At 61.4% G+C, this 24,708-nt stretch overlaps 3 protein-coding genes across 3 annotated transcripts; all 3 read left to right on the forward strand.

Moving 5' to 3' along the window:
• The first annotated feature begins 5,319 nt into the window (after positions 1-5,319).
• Positions 5,320-10,961, forward strand: LOC147601404 (uncharacterized). Its single transcript, XM_086744631.1, has 11 exons — positions 5,320-5,424; positions 5,619-5,767; positions 5,987-6,131; positions 6,256-6,393; positions 6,599-6,775; positions 7,376-7,531; positions 7,700-7,801; positions 8,107-8,398; positions 8,674-8,786; positions 9,935-10,060; positions 10,716-10,961. The coding sequence occupies exons 1-11, from the start codon at positions 5,338-5,340 to the stop codon at positions 10,959-10,961; spliced, it is 1,731 nt and encodes a 576-aa protein (XP_086600757.1). The 5' UTR covers positions 5,320-5,337.
• Positions 10,962-14,883: 3,922 nt separating this feature from the next.
• LOC147601405 (uncharacterized) lies at positions 14,884-18,356 on the forward strand. Its single transcript, XM_086744632.1, has 9 exons — positions 14,884-14,970; positions 15,165-15,313; positions 15,533-15,677; positions 15,802-15,939; positions 16,145-16,321; positions 16,922-17,077; positions 17,246-17,347; positions 17,653-17,944; positions 18,220-18,356. The coding sequence occupies exons 1-9, from the start codon at positions 14,884-14,886 to the stop codon at positions 18,354-18,356; spliced, it is 1,383 nt and encodes a 460-aa protein (XP_086600758.1).
• A 2,442-nt stretch (positions 18,357-20,798) lies between these two features.
• LOC147601406 (maestro heat-like repeat-containing protein family member 7) lies at positions 20,799-24,308 on the forward strand. Its single transcript, XM_086744633.1, has 9 exons — positions 20,799-20,916; positions 21,428-21,507; positions 21,711-21,836; positions 21,975-22,054; positions 22,170-22,290; positions 22,595-22,684; positions 22,893-22,997; positions 23,414-23,579; positions 24,151-24,308. The coding sequence occupies exons 1-9, from the start codon at positions 20,799-20,801 to the stop codon at positions 24,306-24,308; spliced, it is 1,044 nt and encodes a 347-aa protein (XP_086600759.1).
• The last annotated feature ends 400 nt before the right edge of the window (positions 24,309-24,708 follow it).

Raw genomic sequence — 24,708 nt, forward strand, 5'->3', positions numbered from 1 at the left:
CTGGACTTGCTATGTAATGTCTTAACCCTTAGGGAGAACTCGTAGTTTTGGGATTGTCAGGAAAAGTTATTATTCTGTCTGTTAAAAGTTAGCCAGGCATATGTGGGGGGATTAAGAGGGATGGTAGAACAAAGGCAGGCCTGGAGGATGGAGCAAAACTCATGACTATGTATCAATATTCTGGGAATTGCTGCTGATTCCGTGTGAAGTTACTGAACATATTCCGTTTGGATTTGTAGACACAGGTGCACGCTAGGTGGAAGGATCACCCACGCATCTGGCGCCGCAATAAAGAATGCCTGTTTCTTACTGCTACAGTGGTGTGAAGGAGTTTGATTCCCGAGTGTGGTGACAGACCTTATCCACCTCTTTCCCATCCTGTCCCCAGTTCTCTCCACTTGTCCTCAACCAGGCAGCCCCGGCCCCCACACCCAGCCAGCTCGCGCAGAGCAGAGGCCTGAAGGTGCCTGAGCGTGGTCACGCTGGGCAGCGGCTGCAGGGCACGGCTCGAGCAGTCAGAGAAGGGGCAGAGAGGGGCTGTTCCAGGTTCCCTTGGGCTGTGTGGGGGTTCCTTGGGCTGCCACCGTGGAACAGGCACGCCGAGGCAACAGCACCAGGACGACAGCGCCTGGCACGGCCTGCGGACCAACATGGCGGCACGGCCTGTGGACCAACGTGGCGGCACAGCGGGGCTCTGTCAGAAGAGGACCGCTCCCAGCTTCCCCTTCCGACCCAGGGGGCTGCCAGGAAGGGCTGGAATGCAAGGCTACAGCTGCCAGCGTGCCCAGCAGTGCGGCCCTTAGAGCTGTATCCTGCTGGGTCCGTCCTCCCCGCTTCAGCCCAAAGCCCCCACTGAGGCCGCAGCCACCCTGCCACACCGGCCCAGGCCTCCTCCGCCCCGGCGCTACCACACAGCCACCCCCGGGGCAGCGCCAGGGCTCTGGGCTGCAACGAAGGCCCCAGGAGGGGTCCTGGGTGGGCCCGTGCTGGAAGAGATGTTCAGAGCCAGGGAAAGGCTCTGACTGTAAGAGGCTGGTCTCCATCACGATCACAAGCCAGACGGAGAAGCAAGCCAGTGAGACCGGAATCTCCATGTCTGGGAGCTTCCCAGTCCTCAAAGGGCAAACTCAGTGGAAGACGTTTCATTTTCCTTTTCCCCTTTTCTGCAGGAGCTCTTCCTCTTTGGCGAGGGGGAGAGAAGAGTGAAGCGACAAAAACCAGGCTGCAGTGAATCTTCCAGCTTTAATGTCGTCGAGGGGGAGAGGCAGGGCTCTGCAGTGCGCCAAAAGCAAAGGGATGTTGTGGGGGCACGCCGCCCCTGTTCATGTCTGAACATGGGGCTCTGGGACGCCGCGGAGGGCAACAGGGAGGTCCTAGGGGATGTGAGGGAAAACGGTGGACTGGGGGCACCCTGAGAGCACCCAGGTGCCCGAGGGCTGAGCCGGCCCACTGCACCCCATAGAACACTGCCCCTCCCGGCCCGGGCAGCGTGTCACAGTGAGACCCTTTGTGACCTCCCCATTCTGACACCCCACCCCACTGCATACGGTCAGCGCGGCTGTGCCCCCAGCCCTCAGTGTCCGGCAGGACAGCGACAGGACAGGCCAGGAGCCCGTGGAGCTAGCGAGGAGCCCGCAAGCGCAGCTGAGGCCTCTCGCCAATCCTTCCCCCACAACCCCCCTCCTAGCCCTTTCCTCCATCCCGCAGGATGGCAGAGAGCATTCCCAGCTGCCCCACGGAGTCCTGGCAGGAAGACTGGACTTCCCAAGAGTGCGGCTCCCTGGGGCAGCCTGACGAGGCGTCCATGGTTGAGCCACTGGAGATCGGTGAGTGAGGGGCCCCTCTTGGTCGGGGCAGGGCTGGGGCCAGCGAGCGCACCCTGCTCGACGCCACCATCACGTATTCACGCACATGGGCAGCGGGGATCCCGCGGGCGGGGGGCATGATTCTGCGTGAATGACAGGGATGCTCAGGGCTGGCAGCTGGCCCCAGCACAGCCTCTCCCAAAGAGAGAGAGAGCAGAGGGGACCCAGCTCCTGCTCCGGGCACAGGCAGCCGGAGGCAGCTGGGCTGGCAGGAGGCAGCCATGCTGTGGGACGGGGACCTTTCCTGCCCACCTGCAAGGGATGTCCTCAGCCGATGGCACTGGGGGCTTTCCCCGCCACGCTGTGCTCCAGCATGGCAGCCCGGCTGCCGGGCACCCTCCAGCCCTGGCACGCACGGGAACACTGGGCCAGGGGAGTGGGCAGGCGGCTGCACACAGGGCAGATTTCCTTCCTCTGCTCTCTCCTGCCACCGGCCCTTCTCCACACCCTCCCTGCTCTCCTCCTTCCTTAGATGACAGCTGGTTGCCTGTCTACGCAGTGCAACAGGAAACTGTGGACTTCATCCACGCCTTTGTCACCAGCCCCCAGCAGGTAACCGTGCCCATTCCACCTGCGGCTCTGCCAGCCTCTGCTGACAGGGGCTCTGCTGCCGGGCTGCTGGAGCTGTGCTGGCTGGGCAGAGCTGCTTCTCCCAGCTCTCCCACACGGCACTGCGCCCCCGGTGCTCCGGTCCCGCTGGCCGCCTGTCCCCCGCCTCACGCTCCCCGTTTCTCTCTCTGTCCCCCGGCTGCCAGGAGGAGGGCCAGCAGATGGTGTTCCTGAACTGCATCTGCGTTCTGTGCAGAACCGCCAAGCGGCACGACCTGTTCCAGGGCCTGGATTTCTTCTGCCACACATACCAGCTGCCAGAGAACATCTGGGTAAGGGGAAACCCCACGGCTCTGCAGAAGGGCTTTGCCGGCACAGGCACCCTGTGGGGACAGCGCCTGCGCAGGGCGAGGGTCTGCTGGCACTGGGTGCTGCCAGCTGCCAGGGCCCATCCCACTTGTGCTCTGCAGGTGCTGCTGACAGAGGAGCCCAGGGACAAAATGCAAACGGCGGTGCGGCAGAAAGCCATGCGTGCCATCGCCGCATTGAGGTACCTGCCCATCCCTCCTGGGGACCCTGTCCCACAGCTCCGTGTTCACCTGCACGAGGCCTCCAGGCTCCGCTCCCAGCACCAGTGTCCCACTGGCCCCTCTCCCTCTTTGCAGCTCAGTGGAGTCGGTGCTGGACGGCAAAGAGATAGGCCTCCTACAAGCCTGCTTCTCCACTGTCTTCTGGCTTCCTCCAGCAGAGGAAATGCACAGCCTGGAAACACGCCTCTACTTCAAGGCAAGTGCTGAGTGAGCTCCAGGAGCCCCCAGTCCCTCGGGGCTGCTCCCTGGCCACCCTGTGCTGCCATATCACCAGAGATCCAAGGCAGGCCAGCCTCTCGGCTTTGCTTTCCCACCCTCAGCCCTTCGTCCCCTTCCCCTGGGCCTGGCCACGTCCAGTGGCGCAGGCTGCTCTGCCTGCAACAGGTTGTCTGTCCCGGGGTCTCTCCCGGGCACCGCGAGTCAGCGCAGGAGTCCTCCCTTGGCTCTGGCAGTGGGAGGGACAGCACAATCATGGCCACAGCTCTTTGTCTTCCTTGCAGAACCTGCGTGCCATGGACAAGATGCTGGAGGCATTGGTGCTCAGCGCTCCCGCCTCCAGAGTCAGCGAGGAGCTGCAGAGTATCTTTCAGGTCTGGCACGTGCAAAGAGCGGGGCTGTTCCTCACCCTGCAGGGAAGGGATTGGCCACTCTTGAGTGGACGGTCCGCACCTTTGCTCGAGAGCAGAGGAAGCCGCCATGGACTGTGCGAGTCCAGCTCAGGAGCTGAGCCGCGCTGCTTGTGCTGGAGCGGGTGTCTGCTGCCAGGGCTCACCAGCAGCTTCTCTCCTCTCGCCCCAGATGCTCCTGTTCTTCACGGACTGCGAGAGACCAGAGGTGCGGGAGAGGGCCGTGGAGAGGATTAGGAAGCTGGGCCATTTGCTGGCCAACTGTTCCTCACTGGAGGTAAGGACCAGGCACCTGCCAGTCAGACCCTCTTCCGTGCCCGCACAGCGGTGCAGCCTGCAGCTCCCAGGTGCCCGCAAGGCAAGCCTGGGCACAGGTTTCAGCGCTCCGCCTCCTCTGCGCTGAAGCGGGGGTCTTGCTCCCTCCCTTCCCCACGGGCTTCTCTCCCCAGCCCCCTCTCTGCCAGGAGCCAACTCTGCTCCCGGGCCAGTGTCGTACGAGAACGGCAAGGAGCGTGGTGCAAGCGCAGGCCCGGCAGCTCTCCCTGCGTGGGGCTGCCGCCCAGCTAGCTGCTTTGGGAGCTGGGGCCCGTGGGGCCCTGCAAAGCTCTGACGCGCCTGCACCCAGCTCTGAGCACACTCTTGGCTTCCGGGCTCTGACCTCAGCAATTCTGCTCTTCTGCCTCCCTTGCCCAGGCTGCTCAAGATGAGGACAGGGGTGCCTTCTACGGAGACATCCAGATCCCAGTCCTCGGACAGCTGCTGGGACACCTCCTCCTACTTTCCTGCCAGGAAGGAAAGACCAGCCGTCTCGCTTTGGAGGCTCTTTGTTCCCTCCTCGTGTTCAAGCGTCAGCAACAATGTAAGAGAAGCTGTGGCAGCAGCATCCCTGCGCACACTGACATCACCCGAGACGTCTGCTTCTCTTCCTGGCCATTGCCACGGACTGCTCTTGCGCTTGCTGGAGGCACCACCACGTCACCAGCACTGCCTCTCCTCTGCTCCCGACCCACACGCTCTCTCCCACACTGCTCATCGTCCCGTGGAGCTGAGCTGCTCCTTCAGCCAGGAGGCAGCCCCAATCCACGTCTTCCCCATCTCTCCTGAAGAGCTCACAGCCCTGCCTCGCAACGCGCCCGCCACGCGAGCCGCCCCTCCTGTCATGGCACCATTATTCCAACCATGCTTTAATTGTGAGACTGCCTGCAGAGCTCTAGGTCCTTGGAGTTTCCCAGGCCAGGAGCCTTCGCATAGGTACACTGGAGGCAGGTCAACCTTCAGTTTACACCGCTATCCAGCACCTCCTCCGCGACTGTGGATCATAACCTGTCTCCTCAGCCATTCCTAGTTCCAAGCTCTTTTCCGGATTTGGGAAGCTTGTTGCCTAAGCTGCTGTGTCTTGCCGACTCTTCTGCCTTTGCCCTGCTCTTTAGGCACGACACTGCCAGAGGATTGTGCACAGCTCCAAGGGGACTGGGAAGCTGAGATCACCTCCTTGCGCTCTTCGCCCGACGCCAGGCACATTACCAAGGTAGTGAGCTTCCCCCTTGCTGGAACACTTCTCCGTGGCATCAGCACGGCACTCGTATGAGCAAAGGCACCCAGACTGGAGGTGGCACGTCTTCACTCCCTGCCTCCCGCCCATAGGCCTTTGGAAAATACCTCCAGCCCGAAGAGAGGGCAGACATCGTCCTCACAATCATTGAGGCCATGAGAGACTACAGCACCTTTGACAGGGAGCTGGCCGGCAGCATGATGGATGTGGTTACGGGAGACCCTGACTTCTGGCTGACGGATGTAAGTGGCCGCTGGCTGGATTGCCCTGCCCTTGAGCCCTGTCAGGCCTTCTTGCTCCCTCCCTCCCTCCCTCCCAAACCCAGCTGTCTCGGGCACCAGAAGGCACCTGAAGGCAGCAGAGAGGGATGGGAAGGGCAGCTGAGGAAATGGCTGCACCCCAGTGGCAGCACCATCCTCACCTGCGTCCCCTCCAGGTGCCAAAGATCCTGAGCTGCATCCACAGAAACCTGACAGGCATCAGCACGGCACCAGCCCGGCAGAGCGTGGAGTCGCTGCTCCTCCTGATGGCTAACAGGGACCCTGGGGAGGCAGTCAGGACCATGCTGGAGATGCGAGGAGACAGGTGCTGGCCCTGACAAGCCCCCTGAGGGCTTGTTCCCTGTGGGCAGAGGGGCCCGGGGACTCTCTGGCTGACAGCCCCACCGGGAACACCACCACCTCAGCCCTCTCCTGCTGCCTGGGGCGTCCCAACCCAGGGGCAGGGTCTGCATCCCGCCCGGCTGTCCCAGGCCGTGCTGCTGTGGCCGAGGCAGCCCGGCTGACAGAGCGCTCTGGCTTGCAGCACTGCCCGGGCCATGTGGGAGCTCATGTTCTCCACACCCCAGACGCTGGATAACATCTTGAAGGAGCTGTTCCTCCAACTCCAGCACGCCCAGAACAGCCTCTTTGACACTTCCTCAGAGCAAACCTGCCTCCTTTGCTTGGCTGTGAGTTACCAGAAAAAGCCTTGGTGCCCTTTGTCCTCAGCTGACGCTGGGAACCAGGAGCTGCACGCTGTGGGGAGCCTCAGCGGCTCTGCCGGCCGCTGACTTTCTGCTGGGGTTCTTTCAGCTGCTGGCCTCCGATGACTTGGAAGGCCAGGACTTGCAGACAATGCACAAAGCCTGGAGGTTTCTGAGGCATTCCAGCCTGGAGATGATCTCACTGGTGCTCACAGGCGTCATCACATTGTCGGAGAGAGCTGACATGGTGAGCAGGGCGTCATCAAGGGGAGCCATGTTGGCAGCCGGGGGCTGGGGCAGGGGGTGAGGCGGTGGTTGGCCTTGGCTGGCAGTCAGGCGGTGGGGTGACTGCTCCAAAGGCCCTCCCTGCCGCGGTGGGGCCTGGTGGCAGCCTGGGGAACTTTCCAGGCACGGACCTTGTCACAGGAATGGTGACTCTCTTTTTCACACAGGCAAGAAGAATTCAGGTCATCCTGCCAGACATGCTGGAGGTTCTGCAGGATGCCTATGAAGATATCAAGAGGAAGGCCCTGGTGGTCTTCCAAAATGTGATGGGTCAGCTGAAGAAGGAGGAGGCCAGCCGCATCGCTTTGCAGCTGGCGGAGAAGCTCCTGCCCCTCTTTGACCACGTAAGGCTGATGCGGGAGCCTGAGCCCCAGAGAGGGGCACGGGGCAATGACAGCTGCCCTGCAGCCCAGCCCTGTGGGCAGCACTCCAAGCAGGGTCTCCTTCTCCTTTCTGCCCCCGGCTCTTGTGGGATGGCTTCTGGGTTCTGCAGCCCAGCCCACCTTCTCCCTCACAGCTGCCCCCAGAGCCCCCAGGGCTCACCGAGCTGCGCTGTCAGGCAGGACACCACATGTTGTCCGCAGACACCGCGGCAAAGGGGCTGAGGCTGAGCCAGCGGTGCATGCCGCGGAGGTATTGCCCAGGACCTCCTCCTGAGCCCGGCTGCGGGGAGCTCTTCCCTAGCATGGCTGGTGCAGCTGCTGGGGAACGCTGGGTGGCTGGGGGGAGCACTTGGAGGCACAGCCGCTGCCTGAGGGAACTCTCTTGAGAGGCCTTTCACGGGCCAGGGGCCATTCAGCCGCAGCTGCAGGTTTGGCGCACAATTCCAGCGTGCAGAAGCCGAGCCCAAAGCATCTCCCCTCACATCAGCCATGCTAACGCTTCTCCTCACCGTGGGCAGAGCGCTCGTGTTGCTGAAGTGCTACTGTGCTTCTCCCTCCCAGGAGTTCATGCCGCTGAGAGAGCTCTCCATCAGCCTCTTTGGAAAGCTCATGCAGATTGTGCTGAGGAAGAACAGGAGACAGATGAAGACGACAGCACGAATGGGCCTGCTCCCACTCTTCTTTCACATGCGTGACCAAGTGCAGAGCGTGGCCAAGGTACAGATTTCCAAGCTACGCAGAGATGAGATCCCCAGGTGTTTGAGCCAGGGCACGGCCCAGCTTCCTAAGGGCGGGATCAGCCCAGGAACAAAGCCAAGGGGAGGGGGACAGCAGGTCTCCTTCGCCAGGCCATGGTGCCATCTCGCAGCTTCTGCTGCTCTGCAGGTCTCCAGGGAAGCCCTCCTTGCTGCAGCAGAGCTGCTCAAGTGGCAGGAGCTCAGACAGCTGCTGCAGACCCAGCAGACGTGGAGGATTGGAGAGTGCTTGGTGAGCACAACCCCCAAGCCCCTGGGCCCAGGCCGGACGAGGGCTGCCCCCCGCGTCTGGGCTGCGGGCTCTGCAGCTGTGCGTCGCCTGCCTGGCTCCAGCCCGGAGTCCACAGCCTGCAGCCACATCCTCGATCCCTGTCCTGAAGAGCAGAGCCCCCAGGGGCTCTTCTCCGGGCTCCTCTCCCCTCCCTGCAAAACGCGGGATGGAGGGGTCTCAGCAATGCTTGGGGGTGCGGGAGGAGGCACTGCTGTGGCCGAGTGGGGAGGGGCCGTGACATGCCCATACCCTTGCGCTCTCTGCAGCTGGCGCGGGACAGGAGCAGGGCTGAAGACTACTGTCGTCAGAGCCTGCCGTACCTGAAGGACACTCAGGCCAGCTTGCGGGAGACGGCCGTCAGGTTCTTGGGTGAGCCACTGCCCCCGGGTGCCTCTTTTGGCAGCCTGGCCCCAGTCCCTGCTGCTGCACTGGCAGCAAGGAGCAGCCCTGTGTCTGCCAGAGCCCCGGCGGCCCCGTGCAGCCCCTTGGCCTCCCTCTCCCAGCCCTGCCCACGCAGGTGGGCTTGGTGGCCGCCTTGCTCGCTCCAGGCCCCCTTGGGTAGTGGTCTTCCCTGGGGTCAGCCCTGACGAGGGGGAGGAGGCCGTGCAGCCCAGCTGGCAGGGCTGGGGACTGTGCTGCGGGGAGCACGCTGGGGAGCGGGAGCTCTGACGAAGCTCTGTGCCTAGGGCTTGCCGCTCGCACCCTGAGGGACCAAAGCCGGGAGAAGGTGTCGGAGATCTGCAGGGGTGAGTAGAGAGCACGGTCTGGAGGGGATGCCTGGGGGTCTCTGCAGACGCAGGGGTTCATCTCAGCTCTGTGTCTCTCTGTCGCAGCCCTTCACACCTTGAAGAATGACAGTGAAATCTCCGTCTTTTCCCTGGCAACTCAGACCATCCTCATCCTGAGCTCCCAAAGCGTGCAGCAAACATCAGGACGCGCCCCGCAAGTGCTCTGCTGCTGGCACTGCTAAGCCGGGCAGCGCTGCCTCTTTCTCAGAAGGCAAACCAAACTTCTGAATAAAACTGGAAGAAGAGCACAAACCCACGGTGTCCTTCCGATGCGTAGCGCCCTGAGTGTGCTGAGCAGACAGCGTCAGGCTGGGCATAATGAAATGAAATTGTAGTTGATATCCCTCAGAAGAACTCCAAATGCTTTAAAAAGATAGGTAACCGTCACACAGGCTCTTTCTTTAGATTCCCCAGTTCACCGCTTTCAACCAGGAGATCACGTGTACCTGAAAACTTGTGACTCAGAACCTCTTCTACAAGAATGGAAAGAACCATATCAGGTGCTTCTAGGAACACCTACAGACCTTAAATTTGAAGGTATTGATTCTTGGATTCATTATCCGAGAGTCAAGGAAGCACCGTCTCCAGAACAGAAACAATGGATTTCTAAAGAAACAGGACCTTGAGAGTTAACACTCTCTTATTGTTAATAAATTATACAAAATCAAATCAGAACACACAATCTATTAAAGGCATTTTAGAAGTAGTGCTAATGATACCTTTTGTTTTACCGATCACAGAGATTAGTTCTAAGTAGAGGAGAATTCTTAAAAATGAGCGTAAATAAGTCTCAAAGGGAGGGAAATGTTACATGACATAGGATGATTCAGCAATGTAATTGGAGAACAGCATGATTTTTGAAAATGACAGAAATATTAGGCAGTTTGTGCTACCTATGTCACTGCAGTCACATAGGCTGGACTTGCTATGTAATGTCTTAACCCTTAGGGAGAACTCGTAGTTTTGGGATTGTCAGGAAAAGTTATTATTCTGTCTGTTAAAAGTTAGCCAGGCATATGTGGGGGGATTAAGAGGGATGGTAGAACAAAGGCAGGCCTGGAGGATGGAGCAAAACTCATGACTATGTATCAATATTCTGGGAATTGCTGCTGATTCCGTGTGAAGTTACTGAACATATTCCGTTTGGATTTGTAGACACAGGTGCACGCTAGGTGGAAGGATCCCCCACGCATCCGGCGCCGCAATAAAGAATGCCTGTTTCTTACTGCTACAGTGGTGTGAAGGAGTTTGATTCCCGAGTGTGGTGACAGACCTTATCCACCTCTTTCCCATCCTGTCTCCCCAGTTCTCTCCACTTGTCCTCAACCAGGCAGCCCCGGCCCCCACACCCAGCCAGCTCGCGCAGAGCAGAGGCCTGAAGGTGCCTGAGCGTGGTCACGCTGGGCAGCGGCTGCAGGGCACGGCTCGAGCAGTCAGAGAAGGGGCAGAGAGGGGCTGTTCCAGGTTCCCTTGGGCTGTGTGGGGGTTCCTTGGGCTGCCACCGTGGAACAGGCACGCCGAGGCAACAGCACCAGGACGACAGCGCCTGGCACGGCCTGCGGACCAACATGGCGGCACGGCCTGTGGACCAACGTGGCGGCACAGCGGGGCTCTGTCAGAAGAGGACCGCTCCCAGCTTCCCCTTCCGACCCAGGGGGCTGCCAGGAAGGGCTGGAATGCAAGGCTACAGCTGCCAGCGTGCCCAGCAGTGCGGCCCTTAGAGCTGTATCCTGCTGGGTCCGTCCTCCCCGCTTCAGCCCAAAGCCCCCACTGAGGCCGCAGCCACCCTGCCACACCGGCCCAGGCCTCCTCCGCCCCGGCGCTACCACACAGCCACCCCCGGGGCAGCGCCAGGGCTCTGGGCTGCAACGAAGGCCCCAGGAGGGGTCCTGGGTGGGCCCGTGCTGGAAGAGATGTTCAGAGCCAGGGAAAGGCTCTGACTGTAAGAGGCTGGTCTCCATCACGATCACAAGCCAGACGGAGAAGCAAGCCAGTGAGACCGGAATCACCATGTCTGGGAGCTTCCCAGTCCTCAAAGGGCAAACTCAGTGGAAGACGTTTCATTTTCCTTTTCCCCTTTTCTGCAGGAGCTCTTCCTCTTTGGCGAGGGGGAGAGAAGAGTGAAGCGACAAAAACCAGGCTGCAGTGAATCTTCCAGCTTTAATGTCGTCGAGGGGGAGAGGCAGGGCTCTGCAGTGCGCCAAAAGCAAAGGGATGTTGTGGGGGCACGCCGCCCCTGTTCATGTCTGAACATGGGGCTCTGGGACGCCGCGGAGGGCAACAGGGAGGTCCTAGGGGATGTGAGGGAAAACGGTGGACTGGGGGCACCCTGAGAGCACCCAGGTGCCCGAGGGCTGAGCCGGCCCACTGCACCCCATAGAACACTGCCCCTCCCGGCCCGGGCAGCGTGTCACAGTGAGACCCTTTGTGACCTCCCCATTCTGACACCCCACCCCACTGCATACGGTCAGCGCGGCTGTGCCCCCAGCCCTCAGTGTCCGGCAGGACAGCGACAGGACAGGCCAGGAGCCCGTGGAGCTAGCGAGGAGCCCGCAAGCGCAGCTGAGGCCTCTCGCCAATCCTTCCCCCACAACCCCCCTCCTAGCCCTTTCCTCCGTCCCGCAGGATGGCAGAGAGCATTCCCAGCTGCCCCACGGAGTCCTGGCAGGAAGACTGGACTTCCCAAGAGTGCGGCTCCCTGGGGCAGCCTGACGAGGCGTCCATGGTTGAGCCACTGGAGATCGGTGAGTGAGGGGCCCCTCTTGGTCGGGGCAGGGCTGGGGCCAGCGAGCGCACCCTGCTCGACGCCACCATCACGTATTCACGCACATGGGCAGCGGGGATCCCGCGGGCGGGGGGCATGATTCTGCGTGAATGACAGGGATGCTCAGGGCTGGCAGCTGGCCCCAGCACAGCCTCTCCCAAAGAGAGAGAGAGCAGAGGGGACCCAGCTCCTGCTCCGGGCACAGGCAGCCGGAGGCAGCTGGGCTGGCAGGAGGCAGCCATGCTGTGGGACGGGGACCTTTCCTGCCCACCTGCAAGGGATGTCCTCAGCCGATGGCACTGGGGGCTTTCCCCGCCACGCTGTGCTCCAGCATGGCAGCCCGGCTGCCGGGCACCCTCCAGCCCTGGCACGCACGGGAACACTGGGCCAGGGGAGTGGGCAGGCGGCTGCACACAGGGCAGATTTCCTTCCTCTGCTCTCTCCTGCCACCGGCCCTTCTCCACACCCTCCCTGCTCTCCTCCTTCCTTAGATGACAGCTGGTTGCCTGTCTACGCAGTGCAACAGGAAACTGTGGACTTCATCCACGCCTTTGTCACCAGCCCCCAGCAGGTAACCGGGCCCATTCCACCTGCGGCTCTGCCAGCCTCTGCTGACAGGGGCTCTGCTGCCGGGCTGCTGGAGCTGTGCTGGCTGGGCAGAGCTGCTTCTCCCAGCTCTCCCACACGGCACTGCGCCCCCGGTGCTCTGGTCCCGCTGGCCGCCTGTCCCCCGCCTCACGCTCCCCGTTTCTCTCTCTGTCCCCCGGCTGCCAGGAGGAGGGCCAGCAGATGGTGTTCCTGAACTGCATCTGCGTTCTGTGCAGAACCGCCAAGCGGCACGACCTGTTCCAGGGCCTGGATTTCTTCTGCCACACATACCAGCTGCCAGAGAACATCTGGGTAAGGGGAAACCCCACGGCTCTGCAGAAGGGCTTTGCCGGCACAGGCACCCTGTGGGGACAGCGCCTGCGCAGGGCGAGGGTCTGCTGGCACTGGGTGCTGCCAGCTGCCAGGGCCCATCCCACTTGTGCTCTGCAGGTGCTGCTGACAGAGGAGCCCAGGGACAAAATGCAAACGGCGGTGCGGCAGAAAGCCATGCGTGCCATCGCCGCATTGAGGTACCTGCCCATCCCTCCTGGGGACCCTGTCCCACAGCTCCGTGTTCACCTGCACGAGGCCTCCAGGCTCCGCTCCCAGCACCAGTGTCCCACTGGCCCCTCTCCCTCTTTGCAGCTCAGTGGAGTCGGTGCTGGACGGCAAAGAGATAGGCCTCCTACAAGCCTGCTTCTCCACTGTCTTCTGGCTTCCTCCAGCAGAGGAAATGCACAGCCTGGAAACACGCCTCTACTTCAAGGCAAGTGCTGAGTGAGCTCCAGGAGCCCCCAGTCCCTCGGGGCTGCTCCCTGGCCACCCTGTGCTGCCATATCACCAGAGATCCAAGGCAGGCCAGCCTCTCGGCTTTGCTTTCCCACCCTCAGCCCTTCGTCCCCTTCCCCTGGGCCTGGCCACGTCCAGTGGCGCAGGCTGCTCTGCCTGCAACAGGTTGTCTGTCCCGGGGTCTCTCCCGGGCACCGCGAGTCAGCGCAGGAGTCCTCCCTTGGCTCTGGCAGTGGGAGGGACAGCACAATCATGGCCACAGCTCTTTGTCTTCCTTGCAGAACCTGCGTGCCATGGACAAGATGCTGGAGGCATTGGTGCTCAGCGCTCCCGCCTCCAGAGTCAGCGAGGAGCTGCAGAGTATCTTTCAGGTCTGGCACGTGCAAAGAGCGGGGCTGTTCCTCACCCTGCAGGGAAGGGATTGGCCACTCTTGAGTGGACGGTCCGCACCTTTGCTCGAGAGCAGAGGAAGCCGCCATGGACTGTGCGAGTCCAGCTCAGGAGCTGAGCCGCGCTGCTTGTGCTGGAGCGGGTGTCTGCTGCCAGGGCTCACCAGCAGCTTCTCTCCTCTCGCCCCAGATGCTCCTGTTCTTCACGGACTGCGAGAGACCAGAGGTGCGGGAGAGGGCCGTGGAGAGGATTAGGAAGCTGGGCCATTTGCTGGCCAACTGTTCCTCACTGGAGGTAAGGACCAGGCACCTGCCAGTCAGACCCTCTTCCGTGCCCGCACAGCGGTGCAGCCTGCAGCTCCCAGGTGCCCGCAAGGCAAGCCTGGGCACAGGTTTCAGCGCTCCGCCTCCTCTGCGCTGAAGCGGGGGTCTTGCTCCCTCCCTTCCCCACGGGCTTCTCTCCCCAGCCCCCTCTCTGCCAGGAGCCAACTCTGCTCCCGGGCCAGTGTCGTACGAGAACGGCAAGGAGCGTGGTGCAAGCGCAGGCCCGGCAGCTCTCCCTGCGTGGGGCTGCCGCCCAGCTAGCTGCTTTGGGAGCTGGGGCCCGTGGGGCCCTGCAAAGCTCTGACGCGCCTGCACCCAGCTCTGAGCACACTCTTGGCTTCCGGGCTCTGACCTCAGCAATTCTGCTCTTCTGCCTCCCTTGCCCAGGCTGCTCAAGATGAGGACAGGGGTGCCTTCTACGGAGACATCCAGATCCCAGTCCTCGGACAGCTGCTGGGACACCTCCTCCTACTTTCCTGCCAGGAAGGAAAGACCAGCCGTCTCGCTTTGGAGGCTCTTTGTTCCCTCCTCGTGTTCAAGCGTCAGCAACAATGTAAGAGAAGCTGTGGCAGCAGCATCCCTGCGCACACTGACATCACCCGAGACGTCTGCTTCTCTTCCTGGCCATTGCCACGGACTGCTCTTGCGCTTGCTGGAGGCACCACCACGTCACCAGCACTGCCTCTCCTCTGCTCCCGACCCACACGCTCTCTCCCACACTGCTCATCGTCCCGTGGAGCTGAGCTGCTCCTTCAGCCAGGAGGCAGCCCCAATCCACGTCTTCCCCATCTCTCCTGAAGAGCTCACAGCCCTGCCTCGCAACGCGCCCGCCACGCGAGCCGCCCCTCCTGTCATGGCACCATTATTCCAACCACGCTTTAATTGTGAGACTGCCTGCAGAGCTCTAGGTCCTTGGAGTTTCCCAGGCCAGGAGCCTTCGCATAGGTACACTGGAGGCAGGTCAACCTTCAGTTTACACCGCTATCCAGCACCTCCTCCGCGACTGTGGATCATAACCTGTCTCCTCAGCCATTCCTAGTTCCAAGCTCTTTTCCGGATTTGGGAAGCTTGTTGCCTAAGCTGCTGTGTCTTGCCGACTCTTCTGCCTTTGCCCTGCTCTTTAGGCACGACACTGCCAGAGGATTGTGCACAGCTCCAAGGGGACTGGGAAGCTGAGATCACCTCCTTGCGCTCTTCGCCCGACGCCAGGCACATTACCAAGGTAGTGAGCTTCCCCCTTGCTGGAACACTTCTCCGTGGCATCAGCACGGCACTCGTGTGAGCAAAGGCACCCAGACTGGAGGTGGCACGTCTTCACTCCCTGCCTCCCGCCCATAGGCCTTTGGAAAATACCTCCAGCCCGAAGAGAGGGCAGACATCGTCCTCACAATCATTGAGGCCATGAGAGACTACAGCACCTTTGACAGGGAGCTGGCCGGCAGCATGATGGATGTGGTTACGGGAGACCCTGACTTCTGGCTGACGGATGTAAGTGGCCGCTGGCTGGATTGCCCTGCCCTTGAGCCCTGTCAGGCCTTCTTGCTCCCTCCCTCCCTCCCTCCCAAACCCAGCTGTCTCGGGCACCAGAAGGCACCTGAAGGCAGCAGAGAGGGATGGGAAGGGCAGCTGAGGAAATGGCTGCACCCCAGTGGCAGCACCATCCTCACCTGCGTCCCCTCCAGGTGCCAAAGATCCTGAGCTGCATCCACAGAAACCTGACAGGCATCAGCACGGCACCAGCCCGGCAGAGCGTGGAGTCGCTGCTCCTCCTGATGGCTAACAGGGACCCTGGGGAGGCAGTCAGGACCATGCTGGAGATGCGAGGAGACAGGTGCTGGCCCTGACAAGCCCCCTGAGGGCTTGTTCCCTGTGGGCAGAGGGGCCCGGGGACTCTCTGGCTGACAGCCCCACCGGGAACACCACCACCTCAGCCCTCTCCTGCTGCCTGGGGCGTCCCAACCCAGGGGCAGGGTCTGCATCCCGCCCGGCTGTCCCAGGCCGTGCTGCTGTGGCCGAGGCAGCCCGGCTGACAGAGCGCTCTGGCTTGCAGCACTGCCCGGGCCATGTGGGAGCTCATGTTCTCCACACCCCAGACGCTGGATAACATCTTGAAGGAGCTGTTCCTCCAACTCCAGCACGCCCAGAACAGCCTCTTTGACACTTCCTCAGAGCAAACCTGCCTCCTTTGCTTGGCTGTGAGTTACCAGAAAAAGCCTTGGTGCCCTTTGTCCTCAGCTGACGCTGGGAACCAGGAGCTGCACGCTGTGGGGAGCCTCAGCGGCTCTGCCGGCCGCTGACTTTCTGCCGGGGTTCTTTCAGCTGCTGGCCTCCGATGACTTGGAAGGCCAGGACTTGCAGACAATGCACAAAGCCTGGAGGTTTCTGAGGCATTCCAGCCTGGAGATGATCTCACTGGTGCTCACAGGCGTCATCACATTGTCGGAGAGAGCTGACATGGTGAGCAGGGCGTCATCAAGGGGAGCCATGTTGGCAGCCGGGGGCTGGGGCAGGGGGTGAGGCGGTGGTTGGCCTTGGCTGGCAGTCAGGCGGTGGGGTGACTGCTCCAAAGGCCCTCCCTGCCGCGGTGGGGCCTGGTGGCAGCCTGGGGAACTTTCCAGGCACGGACCTTGTCACAGGAATGGTGACTCTCTTTTTCACACAGGCAAGAAGAATTCAGGTCATCCTGCCAGACATGCTGGAGGTTCTGCAGGATGCCTATGAAGATATCAAGAGGAAGGCCCTGGTGGTCTTCCAAAATGTGATGGGTCAGCTGAAGAAGGAGGAGGTCAGCCGCATCGCTTTGCAGCTGGCGGAGAAGCTCCTGCCCCTCTTTGACCACGTAAGGCTGATGCGGGAGCCTGAGCCCCAGAGAGGGGCACGGGGCAATGACAGCTGCCCTGCAGCCCAGCCCTGTGGGCAGCACTCCAAGCAGGGTCTCCTTCTCCTTTCTGCCCCCGGCTCTTGTGGGATGGCTTCTGGGTTCTGCAGCCCAGCCCAGCTTCTCCCTCACAGCTGCCCCCAGAGCCCCCAGGGCTCACCGAGCTGCGCTGTCGGGCAGGACACCACATGTTGTCCGCAGACACCGCGGCAAAGGGGCTGAGGCTGAGCCAGCGGTGCATGCCGCGGAGGTATTGCCCAGGACCTCCTCCTGAGCCCGGCTGCGGGGAGCTCTTCCCTAGCATGGCTGGTGCAGCTGCTGCGGAACGCTGGGTGGCTGGGGGGAGCACTTGGAGGCACAGCCGCTGCCTGAGGGAACTCTCTTGAGAGGCCTTTCACGGGCCAGGGGCCATTCAGCCGCAGCTGCAGGTTTGGCGCACAATTCCAGCGTGCAGAAGCCGAGCCCAAAGCATCTCCCCTCACATCAGCCATGCTAACGCTTCTCCTCACCGTGGGCAGAGCGCTCGTGTTGCTGAAGTGCTACTGTGCTTCTCCCTCCCAGGAGTTCATGCCGCTGAGAGAGCTCTCCATCAGCCTCTTTGGAAAGCTCATGCAGATTGTGCTGAGGAAGAACAGGAGACAGATGAAGACGACAGCACGAATGGGCCTGCTCCCACTCTTCTTTCACATGCGTGACCAAGTGCAGAGCGTGGCCAAGGTACAGATTTCCAAGCTACGCAGAGATGAGATCCCCAGGTGTTTGAGCCAGGGCACGGCCCAGCTTCCTAAGGGCGGGATCAGCCCAGGAACAAAGCCAAGGGGAGGGGGACAGCAGGTCTCCTTCCCCAGGCCGTGGTGCCATCTCGCAGCTTCTGCTGCTCTGCAGGTCTCCAGGGAAGCCCTCCTTGCTGCAGCAGAGCTGCTCAAGTGGCAGGAGCTCAGACAGCTGCTGCAGACCCAGCAGACGTGGAGGATTGGAGAGTGCTTGGTGAGCACAACCCCCAAGCCCCTGGGCCCAGGCCGGACGAGGGCTGCCCCCCGCGTCTGGGCTGCGGGCTCTGCAGCTGTGCGTCGCCTGCCTGGCTCCAGCCCGGAGTCCACAGCCTGCAGCCACATCCTCGATCCCTGTCCTGAAGAGCAGAGCCCCCAGGGGCTCTTCTCCGGGCTCCTCTCCCCTCCCTGCAAAACGCGGGATGGAGGGGTCTCAGCAATGCTTGGGGGTGCGGGAGGAGGCACTGCTGTGGCCGAGTGGGGAGGGGCCGTGACATGCCCGTACCCTTGCGCTCTCTGCAGCTGGCGCGGGACAGGAGCAGGGCTGAAGACTACTGTCGTCAGAGCCTGCCGTACCTGAAGGACACTCAGGCCAGCTTGCGGGAGACGGCCGTCAGGTTCTTGGGTGAGCCACTGCCCCCGGGTGCCTCTTTTGGCAGCCTGGCCCCAGTCCCTGCTGCTGCACTGGCAGCAAGGAGCAGCCCTGTGTCTGCCAGAGCCCCGGCGGCCCCGTGCAGCCCCTTGGCCTCCCTCTCCCAGCCCTGCCCACGCAGGTGGGCTTGGTGGCCGCCTTGCTCGCTCCAGGCCCCCTTGGGTAGTGGTCTTCCCTGGGGTCAGCCCTGACGAGGGGGAGGAGGCCGTGCAGCCCAGCTGGCAGGGCTAGGGACTGTGCTGCGGGGAGCACGCCGGGGAGCGGGAGCTCTGACGAAGCTCTGTGCCTAGGGCTTGCCGCTCGCACCCTGAGGGACCAAAGCCGGGAGAAGGTGTCGGAGATCTGCAGGGGTGAGTAGAGAGCACGGTCTGGAGGGGATGCCTGGGGGTCTCTGCAGACGCAGGGGTTCATCTCAGCTCTGTCTCTCTCTGTCGCAGCCCTTCACACCTTGAAGAATGACAGTGAAATCTCCGTCTTTTCCCTGGCAACTCAGACCATCCTCATCCTGAGCTCCCAAAGCGTGCAGCAAACATCAGGACGCACCCCGCAAGTGCTCTGCTGCTGGCGCTGCTAAGCCGGGCAGCGCTGCCTCTTTCTCAGAAGGCAAACCAAACTTCTGAATAAAACTGGAAGAAGAGCACAAACCCACGGTGTCCTTCCGATGCGTAGCGCCCTGAGTGTGCTGAGCAGACAGCGTCAGGCTGGGCATAATGAAATGAAATTGTAGTTGATATCCCTCAGAAGAACTCCAAATGCTTTAAAAAGATAGGTAACCGTCACACAGGCTCTTTCTTTAGATTCCCCAGTTCACCGCTTTCAACCAGGAGATCACGGGTACCTGAAAACTTGTGACTCAGAACCTCTTCTACAAGAATGGAAAGAACCATATCAGGTGCTTCTAGGAACACCTACAGACCTTAAATTTGAAGGTATTGATTCTTGGATTCATTATCCGAGAGTCAAGGAAGCACCGTCTCCAGAACAGAAACAATGGATTTCTAAAGAAACAGGACCTTGAGAGTTAACACTCTCTTATTGTTAATAAATTATACAAAATCAAATCAGAACACACAATCTATTAAAGGCATTTTAGAAGTAGTGCTAATGATACCTTTTGTTTTACCGATCACAGAGATTAGTTCTAAGTAGAGGAGAATTCTTAAAAATGAGCGTAAATAAGTCTCAAAGGGAGGGAAATGTTACATGACATAGGATGATTCAGCAATGTAATTGGAGAACAGCATGATTTTTGAAAATGACAGAAATATTAGGCAGTTTGTGCTACCTATGTCACTGCAGTCACATAGGCTGGACTTGCTATGTAATGTCTTAACCCTTAGGGAGAACTCGTAGTTTTGGGATTGTCAGGAAAAGTTATTATTCTGTCTGTTAAAAGTTAGCCAGGCATATGTGGGGGGATTAAGAGGGATGGTAGAACAAAGGCAGGCCTGGAGGATGGAGCAAAACTCATGACTATGTATCAATATTCTGGGAATTGCTGCTGATTCCGTGTGAAGTTACTGAACATATTCCGTTTGGATTTGTAGACACAGGTGCACGCTAGGTGGAAGGATCCCCCACGCATCCGGCGCCGCAATAAAGAATGCCTGTTTCTTACTGCTACAGTGGTGTGAAGGAGTTTGATTCCCGAGTGTGGTGACAGACCTTATCCACCTCTTTCCCATCCTGTCCCCAGTTCTCTCCACTTGTCCTCAACCAGGCAGCCCCGTCCCCCACACCCAGCCAGCTCGCGCAGAGCAGAGGCCTGAAGGTGCCTGAGCGTGGTCACGCTGGGCAGCGGCTGCAGGGCACGGCTCGAGCAGTCAGAGAAGGGGCAGAGAGGGGCTGTTCCAGGTTCCCTTGGGCTGTGTGGGGGTTCCTTGGGCTGCCACCGTGGAACAGGCACGCCGAGGCAACAGCACCAGGACGACAGCGCCTGGCACGGCCTGCGGACCAACATGGCGGCACGGCCTGTGGACCAACGTGGCGGCACAGCGGGGCTCTGTCAGAAGAGGACCGCTCCCAGCTTCCCCTTCCGACCCAGGGGGCTGCCAGGAAGGGCTGGAATGCAAGGCTACAGCTGCCAGCGTGCCCAGCAGTGCGGCCCTTAGAGCTGTATCGTGCTGGGTCCGTCCTCCCCCCTTCAGCCCAAAGCCCCCACTGAGGCCGCAGCCACCCTGCCACACCGGCCCAGGCCTCCTCCGCCCCGGCGCTACCACACAGCCACCCCCGGGGCAGCGCCAGGGCTCTGGGCTGCAACGAAGGCCCCAGGAGGGGTCCTGGGTGGGCCCGTGCTGGAAGAGATGTTCAGAGCCAGGGAAAGGCTCTGACTGTAAGAGGCTGGTCTCCATCACGATCACAAGCCAGACGGAGAAGCAAGCCAGTGAGACCGGAATCACCATGTCTGGGAGCTTCCCAGTCCTCAAAGGGCAAACTCAGTGGAAGACGTTTCATTTTCCTTTTCCCCTTTTCTGCAGGAGCTCTTCCTCTTTGGCGAGGGGGAGAGAAGAGTGAAGCGACAAAAACCAGGCTGCAGTGAATCTTCCAGCTTTAATGTCGTCGAGGGGGAGAGGCAGGGCTCTGCAGTGCGCCAAAAGCAAAGGGATGTTGTGGGGGCACGCCGCCCCTGTTCATGTCTGAACATGGGGCTCTGGGACGCCGCGGAGGGCAACAGGGAGGTCCTAGGGGATGTGAGGGAAAACGGTGGACTGGGGGCACCCTGAGAGCACCCAGGTGCCCGAGGGCTGAGCCGGCCCACTGCACCCCATAGAACACTGCCCCTCCCGGCCCGGGCAGCGTGTCACAGTGAGACCCTTTGTGACCTCCCCATTCTGACACCCCACCCCACTGCATACGGTCAGCGCGGCTGTGCCCCCAGCCCTCAGTGTCCGGCAGGACAGCGACAGGACAGGCCAGGAGCCCGTGGAGCTAGCGAGGAGCCCGCAAGCGCAGCTGAGGCCTCTCGCCAATCCTTCCCCCACAACCCCCCTCCTAGCCCTTTCCTCCATCCCGCAGGATGGCAGAGAGCATTCCCAGCTGCCCCACGGAGTCCTGGCAGGAAGACTGGACTTCCCAAGAGTGCGGCTCCCTGGGGCAGCCTGACGAGGCGTCCATGGTTGAGCCACTGGAGATCGGTGAGTGAGGGGCCCCTCTTGGTCGGGGCAGGGCTGGGGCCAGCGAGCGCACCCTGCTCGACGCCACCATCACGTATCCACGCACATGGGCAGCGGGGATCCCGCGGGCGGGGGGCATGATTCTGCGTGAATGACAGGGATGCTCAGGGCTGGCAGCTGGCCCCAGCACAGCCTCTCCCAAAGAGAGAGAGAGCAGAGGGGACCCAGCTCCTGCTCCGGGCACAGGCAGCCGGAGGCAGCTGGGCTGGCAGGAGGCAGCCATGCTGTGGGACGGGGACCTTTCCTGCCCACCTGCAAGGGATGTCCTCAGCCGATGGCACTGGGGGCTTTCCCCGCCACGCTGTGCTCCAGCATGGCAGCCCGGCTGCCGGGCACCCTCCAGCCCTGGCACGCACGGGAACACTGGGCCAGGGGAGTGGGCAGGCGGCTGCACACAGGGCAGATTTCCTTCCTCTGCTCTCTCCTGCCACCGGCCCTTCTCCACACCCTCCCTGCTCTCCTCCTTCCTTAGATGACAGCTGGTTGCCTGTCTACGCAGTGCAACAGGAAACTGTGGACTTCATCCACGCCTTTGTCACCAGCCCCCAGCAGGTAACCGTGCCCATTTCACCTGCGGCTCTGCCAGCCTCTGCTGACAGGGGCTCTGCTGCCGGGCTGCTGGAGCTGTGCTGGCTGGGCAGAGCTGCTTCTCCCAGCTCTCCCACACGGCACTGCGCCCCCGGTGCTCCGGTCCCGCTGGCCGCCTGTCCCCTGCCTCACGCTCCCCGTTTCTCTCTCTGTCCCCCGGCTGCCAGGAGGAGGGCCAGCAGATGGTGTTCCTGAACTGCATCTGCGTTCTGTGCAGAACCGCCAAGCGGCACGACTTGTTCCAGGGCCTGGATTTCTTCTGCCACACGTACCAGCTGGCAGAGAACATCTGGGTAAGGGGAAACCCCACGGCTCTGCAGAAGGGCTTTGCCGGCACGGGCACCCTGTGGGGACAGCGCCTGCGCAGGGCGAGGGTCTGCTGGCACTGGGTGCTGCCAGCTGCCAGGGCCCATCCCACTTGTGCTCTGCAGGTGCTGCTGACAGAGGAGCCCAGGGACAAAATGCAAACGGCGGTGCGGCAGAAAGCCATGCGTGCCATCGCCGCATTGAGGTACCTGCCCATCCCTCCTGGGGACCCTGTCCCACAGCTCCGTGTTCACCTGCACGAGGCCTCCAGGCTCCGCTCCCAGCACCAGTGTCCCACTGGCCCCTCTCCCTCTTTGCAGCTCAGTGGAGTCGGTGCTGGACGGCAAAGAGATAGGCCTCCTACAAGCCTGCTTCTCCACTGTCTTCTGGCTTCCTCCAGCAGAGGAAATGCACAGCCTGGAAACACGCCTCTACTTCAAGGCAAGTGCTGAGTGAGCTCCAGGAGCCCCCAGTCCCTCGGGGCTGCTCCCTGGCCACCCTGTGCTGCCATATCACCAGAGATCCAAGGCAGGCCAGCCTCTCGGCTTTGCTTTCCCACCCTCAGCCCTTCGTCCCCTTCCCCTGGGCCTGGCCACGTCCAGTGGCGCAGGCTGCTCTGCCTGCAACAGGTTGTCTGTCCCGGGGTCTCTCCCGGGCACCGCGAGTCAGCGCAGGAGTCCTCCCTTGGCTCTGGCAGTGGGAGGGACAGCACAATCATGGCCACAGCTCTTTGTCTTCCTTGCAGAACCTGCGTGCCATGGACAAGATGCTGGAGGCATTGGTGCTCAGCGCTCCCGCCTCCAGAGTCAGCGAGGAGCTGCAGAGTATCTTTCAGGTCTGGCACGTGCAAAGAGCGGGGCTGTTCCTCACCCTGCAGGGAAGGGATTGGCCACTCTTGAGTGGACGGTCCGCACCTTTGCTCGAGAGCAGAGGAAGCCGCCATGGACTGTGCGAGTCCAGCTCAGGAGCTGAGCCGCGCTGCTTGTGCTGGAGCGGGTGTCTGCTGCCAGGGCTCACCAGCAGCTTCTCTCCTCTCGCCCCAGATGCTCCTGTTCTTCACGGACTGCGAGAGACCAGAGGTGCGGGAGAGGGCCGTGGAGAGGATTAGGAAGCTGGGCCATTTGCTGGCCAACTGTTCCTCACTGGAGGTAAGGACCAGGCACCTGCCAGTCAGACCCTCTTCCGTGCCCGCACAGCGGTGCAGCCTGCAGCTCCCAGGTGCCCGCAAGGCAAGCCTGGGCACAGGTTTCAGCGCTCCGCCTCCTCTGCGCTGAAGCGGGGGTCTTGCTCCCTCCCTTCCCCACGGGCTTCTCTCCCCAGCCCCCTCTCTGCCAGGAGCCAACTCTGCTCCCGGGCCAGTGTCGTACGAGAACGGCAAGGAGCGTGGTGCAAGCGCAGGCCCGGCAGCTCTCCCTGCGTGGGGCTGCCGCCCAGCTAGCTGCTTTGGGAGCTGGGGCCCGTGGGGCCCTGCAAAGCTCTGACGCGCCTGCACCCAGCTCTGAGCACACTCTTGGCTTCCGGGCTCTGACCTCAGCAATTCTGCTCTTCTGCCTCCCTTGCCCAGGCTGCTCAAGATGAGGACAGGGGTGCCTTCTACGGAGACATCCAGATCCCAGTCCTCGGACAGCTGCTGGGACACCTCCTCCTACTTTCCTGCCAGGAAGGAAAGACCAGCCGTCTCGCTTTGGAGGCTCTTTGTTCCCTCCTCGTGTTCAAGCGTCAGCAACAATGTAAGAGAAGCTGTGGCAGCAGCATCCCTGCGCACACTGACATCACCCGAGACATCTGCTTCTCTTCCTGGCCATTGCCACGGACTGCTCTTGCGCTTGCTGGAGGCACCACCACGTCACCAGCACTGCCTCTCCTCTGCTCCCGACCCACACGCTCTCTCCCACACTGCTCATCGTCCCGTGGAGCTGAGCTGCTCCTTCAGCCAGGAGGCAGCCCCAATCCACGTCTTCCCCATCTCTCCTGAAGAGCTCACAGCCCTGCCTCGCAACGCGCCCGCCACGCAAGCCGCCCCTCCTGTCATGGCACCATTATTCCAACCATGCTTTAATTGTGAGACTGCCTGCAGAGCTCTAGGTCCTTGGAGTTTCCCAGGCCAGGAGCCTTCGCATAGGTACACTGGAGGCAGGTCAACCTTCAGTTTACACCGCTATCCAGCACCTCCTCCGCGACTGTGGATCATAACCTGTCTCCTCAGCCATTCCTAGTTCCAAGCTCTTTTCCGGATTTGGGAAGCTTGTTGCCTAAGCTGCTGTGTCTTGCCGACTCTTCTGCCTTTGCCCTGCTCTTTAGGCACGACACTGCCAGAGGATTGTGCACAGCTCCAAGGGGACTGGGAAGCTGAGATCACCTCCTTGCGCTCTTCGCCCGACGCCAGGCACATTACCAAGGTAGTGAGCTTCCCCCTTGCTGGAACACTTCTCCGTGGCATCAGCACGGCACTCGTGTGAGCAAAGGCACCCAGACTGGAGGTGGCACGTCTTCACTCCCTGCCTCCCGCCCATAGGCCTTTGGAAAATACCTCCAGCCCGAAGAGAGGGCAGACATCGTCCTCACAATCATTGAGGCCATGAGAGACTACAGCACCTTTGACAGGGAGCTGGCCGGCAGCATGATGGATGTGGTTACGGGAGACCCTGACTTCTGGCTGACGGATGTAAGTGGCCGCTGGCTGGATTGCCCTGCCCTTGAGCCCTGTCAGGCCTTCTTGCTCCCTCCCTCCCTCCCTCCCAAACCCAGCTGTCTCGGGCACCAGAAGGCACCTGAAGGCAGCAGAGAGGGATGGGAAGGGCAGCTGAGGAAATGGCTGCACCCCAGTGGCAGCACCATCCTCACCTGCGTCCCCTCCAG

This window comes from Chlamydotis macqueenii, chromosome 3, assembly GCF_036417535.1.
Source record: "Chlamydotis macqueenii isolate bChlMac1 chromosome 3, bChlMac1.mat, whole genome shotgun sequence".
NCBI classification, from domain to species: Eukaryota; Metazoa; Chordata; class Aves; order Otidiformes; family Otididae; genus Chlamydotis; species Chlamydotis macqueenii.